This window comes from Malania oleifera, chromosome 3 (genome assembly GCF_029873635.1).
Source record: "Malania oleifera isolate guangnan ecotype guangnan chromosome 3, ASM2987363v1, whole genome shotgun sequence".
In the NCBI taxonomy this organism is placed as follows: domain Eukaryota; kingdom Viridiplantae; phylum Streptophyta; class Magnoliopsida; order Santalales; family Ximeniaceae; genus Malania; species Malania oleifera.
The window spans coordinates 57,480,548-57,493,233 of record NC_080419.1 but is presented as its reverse complement, the minus strand read 5'-3'; the positions used below and the strand labels follow the sequence as shown (position 1 = coordinate 57,493,233).

Sequence of the window (12,686 nt, the reverse complement as noted above, 5' to 3'; positions counted from 1 at the left end):
CTCATTTGTATTTGTTTGCAAAAATATTTTTGACCCAAAAACCCTAACTTTCATGAACAACATTTTTTAATATTATTTTTAGAAGAAAGCACCTGGGATTTCAAGATCTTTGAAAAAGCATATATTTTCATATTTTGTAACGTCCCGAAAATTTTGGCTATATTTTTTTTATTTTACTTAATAAACTCTGATACCATGAAATGTAAACAAAGTCAACCCGTTCCCAAAATGGGGTACCGGGGATATACTTGTTCATAAATACCTATCAATTGTGCAGTGGAAAACATGATATACCTGAACCTTATACACAATACCAGAGTCCTACTAACTTCATAATTATACATATACATCTCCAAAAATCTACATAAATATTCTAGGAACTTGCACAAAATCCCTCTTCCAACTCAAACACTTACCCTACAGCTAGGGTAGTACTAAAACCTCCTCTATCTCGGAGCTCGCTCCGCTCGTCTGTTTGGGTTTCCTGAAATGTTTGAATTATGGGGTGAGACGCCTCATAGTAAGTGGGATAGATTAGCATCAGTGTGTGGCACATGAGTTCTATTGTGTTATAATCATATACTGTACATAATTAATTGCATCTGATAAATCAAGTAAATATGTTCTATATGAATCTGAAGAAATCATATTTCAACATAGACATGTTGAGTCATAATAAATTTTTGTATGCATATAAATCATCTGTATAATACTAAAATTTTGTATGTATAAAAATTGTCTACTATATCTGTACAATATTGAAATCATTTTCAAGATGGCTAGCTAGTTGATATCATGTATTCCCCCCCACATGATTGGGTTGTGTGGCCCATAGGCGAGACATAGTAATGGTTGGCCTACCATGCTAAGTCAAAACTGACTCGTCTGTGAGTACGATTGGCCTGCCTAGCCTGTTCTGAATTGTTAGGGGGGGGGGGGGGCACTACTACATTGGGCTCAATTGACTCTCCATACACCAACACTCTATCTGAGATGTGTGGTGGCACTAATCTGAACTGATAGCTATGGTACCATGCTCTGAAACTAAACTAAATCATCTAGGTTTTGCTATCATATAGTACATTTCATAATTAACTGTAATATAACTATTTCATGGTTATTGTAAAATCTTTCAAAATAATGTTTTTGAATAAACTGCTATAAATATATCTAGTCCGGAATTTGAGTCGGCTGAAATATCACGGCATCTGGGTCGGCTGAATTATCACGGCATCTAGGTCGGCTGAATTATCATGGCATTTGGGCCGACTGAATAATCACGGCATCTGGGTTGGCTGAATTATTACGGCATCTAGGCCGGCTGAATTATCATGACATCTGGGTCGGCTGAATAATCACGACATCTGGGCCGATTGAATAATCATAATATACTAAAAATATCATAAGTTTTGTACTGTTTATAGATTTTCTAAAAAAAATCGTTATAAAACATGCTTGTTCTATATAACCATAAAATAACCTGACATACTAATATCTGTAGTAAAATATTTATACTCATGTCACACGAGTGAGTGCTATTCTATAATATGCTGACTGTCTGGAAAGATTAGATTTTTTTGAAAAATAATATTAAATCTATTTCCATAAATCTGAATATCCATAAAATGCATATATATAATTTATGAATCAAATACTATATTTTAAACGATATAATTTCTGAAAATACCTGAAATAATATATCCCCTTACTTATTTCCTAGAACTATGCCTGCATGGAATTCAATACTATGCTTGTGGCGCCTACATAATGCATGTACCTATAAACCCTAATTCAATCAACTTAATCCCAGAATAATGGCCATTCAACATACCTAGGCCCACATATTACCAATAACTAGTTAAACTTTTAAGAATAACCTTCTTACCCTGGTTTTGGAGTGGTGCCTTAAATTCCTGATTCTCAAAATTACTCCGATTAAACTGCTGAGAATCTCTATCGAGATCCCAAAATCATGTTTATCAACTGATTCGGGCTAAAATCATAAGAGAAATCAAGGTGAGAGAGAGAGAGAGAGAGAGAGAGAGAGAGAGAGAGAGAGAGAGAGTGATTTGATTTTTAATCAATTAAAATGATTTAAACCCTTTATATAGTGTTGCTGACGCAAGTGAAACCGTCAACGATTTAGTCTTTTAACCAAGCCGTTTTTACTGTTTTACCCTTACCCTGTCGCGGTAATAACAAAATCGTCGATGGTTTCCTACTCGACCACCAAATCGTTTACGGTTTGGTCTACACCAAACCAAATTCCTCTTTTTCTATGTTTTTCTTATTATTCCCATTTTCCGGGTCGGTACAGATTTCATATTTCATCAAAGATCATATACTATTATCTAGGCAAAAACCACTTGAAAGTAAACCCAATGTTCTCCTGCATCTCTTTTGAAAATTATTTTTGGATAAATATTTTTTGGGGTTTAGTCTTTAAAGTTTTTATCATATACATCATTTTCAAAGATTGCAAAATTATTTTGAGAAAAGCACTCATACTCTACTAAGCATAATTCATATCATACGAGAGTGCATTTTAAAGCTTTAATTTGTACATCTCTGCTTTTGTAGAAGCACTTTGTTTGTATAAATAATTTATATCTTTGTATTCCATGTGTGGCCTGAAGAGGAATACATCGTCTTGTAAGGTGTAACGATTTGGCTCTAACCCAATTTGGTGAGTTGAGGAGACTCCGCCTAGTAAGGAGAACTGGTTGTGGCTTAACCCTATAATTGAGCTGAGGAGACTATGCCTCGTAAGGAGTATTATTGTAAATGGCGTCCCTCCACCCGGTTAAGTGAGAAAATAGTGGAATCCTTGAACTGAGGCTTGAAGTGGGGACGTAGGCAAGATTGGCCGAACCCCGATAACAAATATTGTGTCTTTTTCTTTCCCTATGCTATTTAATTTCCACACATATATGTTTGATTATTTATTGTGATTAATTGTTTTGCATACATGCTTTAAACATTTATGGGATATTGAGATTACTTAGAAAGACCCCCTAGGTTGTGTAATACAATTTGTGGTCCAGAATTAGGACATAATTAACTTAGGAAGTTTTTAAATATCCAATTCACCCTGCCGCCCCTCTTGATTCAAGGTATCCTCAACTTAAGGTTTCACATAGCCTTTTTCAGTAGTCTCCCAAACATTTTGAGATCCAAGCAAGGCTTTCATTTGAAAAGTCCAATTATCAAAATTATCTTTAGTGAGTAGATAGACTTGAAATGGGCTTGCCATCATCTAAAGCACTATACATACACTTAGCTTTGATACTACTTTCTTGGAAAATTGAAAATTCAAAATAGTTAGAGGAGTGGAGAAACTATGGAATACTGTGAAACTTTGATTACACTTGATGAAAATGACTTGAGTATGACTATTTGTAGGATTTATATAAAAATTTAACCATGTACACATGAACTCATTTATGCACATCTTCGAATTCAACAAGACTTTCTAACAACCTAACCAATGATGATGAATAAACAAGTTTAGTTTGCAAAATTGGTTTGTGTTGGAGATATACACAAGGATGGAGACTACATCCATATGGTCCCAAGTGTAGGATCCATTGTTGTCTCTTTAGGATAGAGGCCAAGATACATACACCCAGGATTCTTAGTATTTTTTGTTATGATTTTATATAAAACCACATTTCAAGTGAGTCTAAATATTTCTCCCCAAATAAATGAAAAAGATAAGTTTTGATCTACCTTGCATGCTTATGAGTTTATTTTGCTAATTTCCAATACACTAGTTTTAATGTTGAAATATCTTGTAAATTTTTTCTATTCAAATTATTTGATTTGATGATCTTGCATTTTATCTTATTAATATTTGGTAATTGAGTTTGCATGTTAAGATCGTTTATCTTATGAATATATTTAAGAATTGAGTTTGTATATATAAGTTGTATCATTTGTTTAAGAAGTCAACTTCGTATGAAAATTATTTTTAGATGCATCTTTAGTGTTAACTACAGATGTATCTTCACACATCAATAGAAGCAACATCAGATGTGTTCATAAACGCATCAAACAGATGCATCTACAAATGCATTCCTAACAGACCTATTTTGTGTTTTTTGTCTAGAAATTCAAAAGAATTGATTTTTATTTCAATTTAACTTATTATGATAAATAATTATTAAAATATTTTATGTGTTGTATTTTGTAAGATTAGATGATTTTCAAATTATGTTGACTTTGTGCAGCATCTTCAAATGCATTCCCAATAGGCTTTATTTTTTTTTGTTGCTAAGAAATTCAGAAAAAGAAATTATTTTTATTTGAATTTGAATTACTAAGATTGTTTAACTAAGAAATGAATATTAACAGATTATGTGTTGTATTTTATAGGATTGGACGATTTTCAAATTATGATGACTTTGCGTTTCTTTGTATTTAATGTTTTTTTGGGAACTAACCTCTTGGAATTACCTTATGTCCCAGCAGCATTTGATGTTCTTTGTGTTCCCTTAAGCTCTAAATTTGAATTTGAATTATGTTGTACATCAAATATTGTTGTTGGCTCTTGGAACCAATTGCTTTCTTTCTATCTACACTTAATTGTACTGCCCTTTCAGTTTTCGATGCTTAAAATGTGAATTTAAACTTGTCTAATATTTTACTCGAGTTGCTGATATCATGTGTATCATGGTATTATTATATTAAAATTTAAATGCGCCATTACTATATATTAATTTTAGTTGTTGACAATTAGACATTAACTCTTGGACCTTGGTGGTTGCAAAGAAGTCTGTCCTTGTGTTGTCTAAAAATATGCAAGTCGTTCTTCATAAGAGTAAAACAGCACAAAGAGCTTTGTTTGTAGATGCACTTGTTAAAGTGAAAGAAAGTGTTGTCGCAGATTTTTTCTGAAACTTCAAGAGTTGTGTGTTCATCCTCTTGACAACCTAAAAGCTTACTAGTTCTTTTACTATAATTTTACGTTTTGAGAGGCTTTTTATTTAGTATGTTTTTGTTGTTACTTTATTGTGAAGGATCTTATGATCTGACAGGGGTTTCTACCTGACTAAGGACAGTTTTCCCTTTTACTCTTTCGCATGACTTGATTTATGCTTTTGACCACAAGAACAAAAGTAGAAGCTTGAAATCTATTAGCCCAAGCTAAAATACATACTGATATGGACTGGTTGAATTGGTTGAACCGCCTAAGCTGGGAACCGAATATCATTCCAATTTACTTCCCAACCCAGGTTTAAAAACATGGGTGAGGGCTTTCTAGCTATGTGGGACTTGAACCTGAAGGTTATTAGTTTGGACAGTTCGTCGTCTAAGTGTTTCCTATCACAATTTTGTTGATGGCTTTTTATCCCAAGCGATTTTTTATTCAGGGTGTGGACAAGCTGTTCGTGTGCTCTCTAGCATGAGCTTTGTATTATTTACAAATAACTAAATCTCAAGTAAGTTGTTTGGGGAATGGATCTAAGTCACAATTGACAGAACCAACTATAAATTGGTTGTCTTTTATTATGTGGTTTGATTATTTGCTTGGGTGTTTATATAGACTTGCTTCTGCATATTATCTTTGTTATTACTCTTGAAAAATATTGTCACCCAATTTACCCCCCATATATTGGACCAAGAAGGAGAGAGAGAGCAGTAATTGTAGGAATTAGGATTGATTTCATTGTGCATTCCAGGTATATACCCCAACTTGCTTCCCAAATAGATATCATAATGGACCCCAAACACATGAGAGTCCCAAGTGTTGTTATGTTGGTTCGTGGTAGAGCCCAAGGAATACGTACTTGACATGCTTACTATTTTTAATTATGATTTCATACAAGATCACATTCCTAGTTTGTTTTTCATAAATATAGTAATGGGAATCAGGACTCAAATTTCAACTTCATTTTAGCTTTGATTCCATAAACTAAATATCACATAAATAAAGAATAATTATGGGAATATGTTCACTTTTTTTTTTTAATATATCATTTTCTTCAGAAAATACCATATTTAGGCAAGTTCAGGGCCCTCCTGTTATTGTGAGATGAATTTCATATTAATTATGTCTTCACATATTGTCTTTCAAACAATCATAAATTTTTTTGTTAAAAATAAAATTTTGTATAAGAATTTTATGAAATTCAAATTCAAAAGAATGAGTCAACTGCATAAAACTTCTAAATGGTCACAGTAACCAACTGAAAGATTATCTTGGTTCACAGTCAGCCAACAGCACTACCTAAGGATACAGACTCTCCTACAAATCTGGTTAGCTAATGTATATCCCTATACAAGATTTCTCTGAGGCATCACTAGTATGGAGAAGATGGGGTGCTATTCAGATCTGAAGTCTTAAATTACAAGGATGCAGGAATAGTTCAAGGTTGGCTGGCACTGTTCCTGATCATCTTCAAGAGTTCAGCTTAGAGGTCAAATTCCATTCAACAATATCACATGAAGCTGTTTTCCACTAACCGCTTGAGCTCCTCCAGTTTCTGGATGATCTTTGGGTTCATCAAGTCCCTGGCTTCCCTTATGAGCGTGCCTTCTCTGCTGGAATGATATGCATCCACCACCGTCCTCATCCAGGTGTGCAACTTCTCAGGGGTCCTGTGATACACATATACCAGCACCTTACATTAGAAAATAGAATGCAGATAATGAGTCACTAAAACTAGTTCATAAAAGGGTATAGAAAGAGCATCAGCATATAATCAACAAAAATTATCAATTTATACTGTTTCTTCTTCTTCTTCTTCTTCTTCTATCATCAGCGGCATCACTATTTTCTTTATTAATCATGCTGTAACAAATTGTCTTTTAGAATCCATTAGGATTGAAGATTTTGTCGGAAAAGAAAATGAACGAGAAAATAAAGTATCCATTGTATGGTGTGCAAGTCCCTTCACTAACAAAAAAAAAAATATCAAGGATCCTCCATTCCTCCCACATAAACAAGTGAGTGTGAGTGTGCGTGTGTTAGCTTTTAGGCAGCGGGTTGCCCCCTAAAGGAGTGCCCTATTGAGGGATGGCATGGGTGCAAGTCCCTAAAGGAAAGCAAATGATTTGACGAATTCTTGAAAGCCATTGGTCTTCACAATCCAATTAATAACAGCACTAGAATTAAAAGCAAATTGTTTAATTTGATCAAAATCTCTTGTATACTTACGTGTACAGGCAGTCTACATCCTTTCCTTCAAGTTCTTCCCCTGGGGTAAATGCATCTTTCAGTGCACACTTGAGCTCCTCGGGATCTTCGATCATAAGAAGATATTTAAGTATTCTTATCTCTTTTGGCATAAGCCTTTGAAGATTACCTCTTGCGGTCATGTACAAATGATACATTATGTCTTTTACCTGAAGCAGAACAGAATAAATTAATAATGGCAAACACCAAAGCAGTGTTTCGACACCATACAACTAAATCACAGCAGATTGTTTGGATGACATTTATAATGAGTTCTTTTTGCCCCATTCCAATTTGATAGAACATGTTATTTCATAAATAAATATGTTTATAGGATTTCCAAACACGACAACTACTCCAGTTTTTCTTTCCTATGAAATCTACTAGAATACTAAAACAAGATATCTAAAATGAGAAAAATGCACCAAATAGTGTCTTCTAGAATATGACATGCCCTAGTTCTCTGTTCCCCTTAACATCTCTTTCCAAAATGCATTGATAAAAAAGTTATCCTTTAGGTTTACAAGAAATTTCTAAGGTTATATTTGGGAACACAGATTTTGGGAATTGGAATTGGATTTATTTGGCTGAAACTCAATACAATTTTGTACTACTTTTTATCCAACTTCATGCAAACACAAATCCAAGATTCAAATTCCATGCTCCCAAACACAAGTAATACTTGCTTGTATTATGCCTATTTACTGTTTTCGTCGCAGTACAATGTAACAAATTATGACAACTTGTTTGGTTATGTTGCCAATTTTTTATTTCTATTATCGTTTTTCCACTGTTTTGACAAAAAAATGAATGCTAGCTTTTACGTTAATTGCCTAAGTATTTTAATATCCAAAATCAGTTTTTGTAGATTAAATCATTCATTCTATAAACTTCCTTGCAAAACATTATGCTTGATATCATGCTTAGCTCGTAAAGATGGAATCATAATAATACCACAGATTTAATCACAACAGGCTAAACTAGTAAATTTACATGATACATAGGATGAACAGAACATGCCAAGCTATGGCATGCCTCTTCATCATCTTGACATCATGTTTGATTCATAAATGTCAAACCATAGCAATAGCACAATACAGAATGTTTTTCCAGAACTAATCCATCTTTTTATGTAGAAAAAGAAATCTTATTAAGACAAAACACATATAATATAGGTACAAAGAAGAGGATAAGATATCCTCTTTCAAGAAAACAAAAGATTAATAAAAAATGAGGAAATTTAAAAAAAAATAACTAAATAAAAATAAAAATACAAAAAGAAAGTCAAGCCAAAAAAGCAATGCAATACACCAAAAACCTAAGCAGCAACTGAATGAAAAAGCCCACACAGAACCAATGAAAACAATGGTCCCAGAGCAAACATAAAGGCATAGAATAACCAGTTCAGGTCCAGCCATATGCCCTAAAATACCAGAGGTCACACAAAACCACAATCTGCTTATGCCTCCCAAGGCCTGTCAAAAGAAGTCAATAAAAAGGTTTCAAAGGGCTCAGGCACACCCAACACTTGAAAAAATGTCAAATAACTAATTTCCAAAGCTCTAAGACAATAAAACTATGCAAGAATGGATCAGAATGCCACCCATCACTAGCATAACACATCAAATTCGAATAGAAGATAAAGCCTCGTATTATCTCCTAGTAGCAGATTGCTTGTGTTAACTCTATGCCAACAAAACAAAGGCCTCGACTTTGACAAAACCTTAGCTTCCTAAATATAAATTATGGGAAGAAAAAAAGTTGAGGAATGAATCAGATGTATATAAAAGGATTTACAAATATCACCCTGGAAGGATCCAAAGCCAAGTATACCGTGGAATCTCTTCTAGAAGAAGGCCAGAAATAGGCTAACAAATTGAGTAATAAAGGGAAAATAGGAATAAGTGCATTATGAATAGTTAGAAAACAGAAAACAGATGGGAAACAACTAAAAAAAAAATAGTCTCATCAAATCCCTTCTTATATAACACCAAGGAATCATGTTTTTTGGGTCTTTCCCTTATCATGGTACAATCTTCTCATAAAATAAAAACAATACACATCTCCCGCCCCACCTAAAAAAATATACGTTTTAATATATATATATATATATATATATATATATTTTTTAAAAATTTAGGTGATAGTCTTCATCCCTGGAACCTGCATCCACCATTGTTACTTCCCTTCCAAAATCAAACCCAAGGACCATTCCCCACTTTATAATAAACAAAATGAGAAGAGCAAGAATGAGATACGGGAAATGGATTTTGAAGGGATTTCATAGGTAATAAAGCTAAAGTCAATATCAGTATCACATTTATTTTCCTACGAGTCAAATTTAACTTTGATCACCATGTACCAAAAAGAATTAGTTTTAAATGGAAATATCAAAACCAGTTTCCACTAGATCGATGTTCTTAGATACCAAGTTACCAAAACCAAAAGCTTTCGACCTACAAGACACCCACCAGATCACTAAATGATCCGCCCTCATCAAAACCTAGACCAATGAAATCCCTTGCACAAGCTCCAACTTAGCAACCACGCAGCAGGAATCTCAGAAACAAAAAATAAAGGCAAATCAAAAGAAGAGAAGCCTGAACCAAAATTTCCTTCTGCGGCATTTCACTCGAAGGGTCGAACGGAGATAGTGCATCAAGCTGTTCGCAAGGGCCAACTAGCTGCTTGATTGACCATAGGGATTTCTTCCATTGGTCCTGGAGTTGGTCAAGGTACTGCTGTGGGCTGTAATTTGGCTGCCTTAAGAAAAAAGAGCACCCCTCCAACTACCAAGGTGTTTAGAGGCCTTATCATTCATAGATCCTAAAACAAACCTAGCCAAGATTACCTTCCAAAGAAACACCTTGATTAGACCACTCCAGAATTGCCAACGCACTACCAGAGTGACATCTTAGTTCATATTAATGACACATAAACACGCATATCCATGTTGATACACAAACCTAAAAATCTCAACAAAAAAACTGTAAAAAGGTAAGGACATTACCACAAGGCAACCCATCATTAAACAAAAGAAAACGGTATCGCTGACAAATGAGAACGACATCCCAGTATGATATCACCAACAAATGAGAAACAACACCCCCAGTGCACTAAGCCCCTATCCACGGCCCTACCACATATACAAAAAGGAGACAGAGAATCCTCTATTCCCAGTGTCACATGTCTAGAAACTGAAAAATAGGTCTTATGCTCTCCCTTAATAGTTTCAAAAAAGCAAAGAAAATGATAAATAATCCCGAGACCGACCTTTCCATTTTGACATGAAATCATATCTACCTAATGCCCCATCCAACTCCAATTCACACTGCCATAAGCTTTCACAAAATCCACCTTAAACACAGCCTTTTCTATTCCTCCTCGCATCCTCACTAACCTCATTTGCCACCAAATCAACATCTAGAATCTACCCACCACCAACAAAGGCAATCCACGAACTAGATGTAGCATCCAAAACCTCACCCAACACATTAACGAGAGCCTTAGCCAAAATCTCATGAAAACTTGTATCCAAGCTAATAGGTCTAATGTATTTCAATATGACCAATCCTTTTTTGAAACCAAGGTAATAAAAGTAGAAGTCATGTTGTTATTTGTCATTCCTTATTTAGTATTATTATCTGTGTTAGACAATGAGGATATGGTCATTGTGATGCACTTGGTTTTCATTATAAAATTATATAAAGATAAGAGAGACCGACGACTTGGGTCTTCCAATTTACGCAACACTTTAGCATGGTATTAGAGCATGATCTGGAGACTTAAACCCTAGGCGCTGCAGCCAGTGCATAACAAAATCTTAAACCTCATAACCTTAAACCCGATGCAAGTCCGCTGATGTAAAAGGGTTGTCCACACGACCAATCGCCTAAAACAACTCTAGCAGTTGCAGGAAAACACAACAATTGCAGGAAAATCTAAGATGCCGCTGCCAATTCAAAACCACAAGAATCCCTTTAGATTTTGCAAAAACATACTCACAGTTATCTGTATAATGCCAGTCTGTAGCCCTCTGAAATTTCATTGTCAGAGGAACATCCGTGGAACCTCACATTACTGAAAGCCATACACTGCTCTATGAGGCTTCATTAAGCACCACTTTTGCCCTAATATGTTCCCACATGGCTTGAACTAATCATCAACGTGGAATGCTTTAGTCTATGGAACGGGAACAGGATTTCAGTCTGGCACATGCTCTAAAATGTGGAACTTTAGCTGTATACTTAAAATGGATATATTGCTGAAAAAAAGTATAATGGCACTTATGTATTTTTGGGGAGGATGTTGAGGTATTTCTACATCTAGAAGAGAATTTCTATTGTGAAATAGATTAATAATGATAGAATCATAACTAAATTTAATGATTCCCCACTTTTAGCTAGTAAAAAGTTATGTTGTGTGAAAAGTATTAATTAGAACTTCGGATCGTTAGATTTAGCATTCCAGAACGAAAATGTGCCACATTAGAATCATTCGTACCAATGCATGGTTTGCTAGGATGTTAGTGTTTTCTAGTAACTATGGGCCAATCCAATTACTGACTACAAAAGTAGATTTGGGAATATGTCAAACTCTCATACTCCAATACCACTGCTCATATGTATGACCTCTCCTTGACGTACTTCTAACTACAATAGGGTGACAAGAGTATCACAAAGTAATTTTCAAAGATGAAGCTAATCCACGAGGAGCTCAACATCTTGCAATTCGTAACATCGTGATGCAAATAGGGGTGTAAGCAGGTCAAGCTTACTTGCAAGCTACTCGAGCTTAGTTTGACCTAGAATTCACCTCGACTCAACTGGGTTCAAGTTCAAATTAAACTCGAGCTATTTGAGCTTCCTAAAGAGTGTTCAAGTTCCTAGGAACTTAACCCACAAGCTTGTGACCTTAATCGAGCTTTTACATATGATATAAAATATGAGTATATAATATAAAAATACTATTATAATAGTATATTATTTTACACTTTCAAATTAAAGGTAGAAAAGTTAAAAGGTAAGGGTGGTACGGCAGAGCGAGTGGAACAAAGCACACAAATCAAAAATTAGGGCTTTTCTTCCAAGTTCCCGGCTCCAGCAATCCAGCCACCACTTCACCACGCACACGACGGGTACAACGGGTTCCCTCTACTCCTGCAAACTCTGGAAACAGTAGCACCCACTGTTCACACGAAAAGCACCAGCAAGCTGCGATCATATTCAATCTTCAGAATCAGAACTCCCTTCAAGGGCTTCTGCATTGTCCCAAAGGTTTAAGTGCTTCTTCAAATCAGAGACTAATGTTTTAAGTTATGCTTGCTTTCCTTTGTTCATTGCCTCTTCAGGGTGTATTGATAAAGAGAGTTGAAAGACTTGTTTTGGTTTTGAGTTGCAGGGGTTTACAAAAGTCACCATGTAGGATCTTCTGGGGATATTTTCATGGAGTTTCATTCCAAAATGGGGAGAAGTTGAGCTCCTTGCAGACTTAGTGTGCTCATGGTTTG

General features: G+C 34.9%; 1 protein-coding gene across 3 annotated transcripts in view; it reads right to left on the bottom strand.

The window, feature by feature from the left end:
• Positions 1 to 6,136: 6,136 nt before the first annotated feature.
• Positions 6,137 to 12,686, bottom strand: part of LOC131150534 (uncharacterized protein At4g37920) — a 42,093-nt gene continuing 35,543 nt past the window's right edge. For all 3 annotated transcript variants that reach the window (XM_058101302.1, XM_058101303.1, XM_058101304.1), the window contains exons 5-6: positions 7,160 to 7,347; positions 6,137 to 6,600 (exon numbers count right to left, since the gene is read on the bottom strand). In XM_058101302.1, the coding sequence (XP_057957285.1) occupies positions 6,441 to 6,600; positions 7,160 to 7,347 (348 nt within the window). In that variant the 3' untranslated portion in view covers positions 6,137 to 6,440. The remainder of the gene's footprint in view (positions 6,601 to 7,159; positions 7,348 to 12,686) is intronic.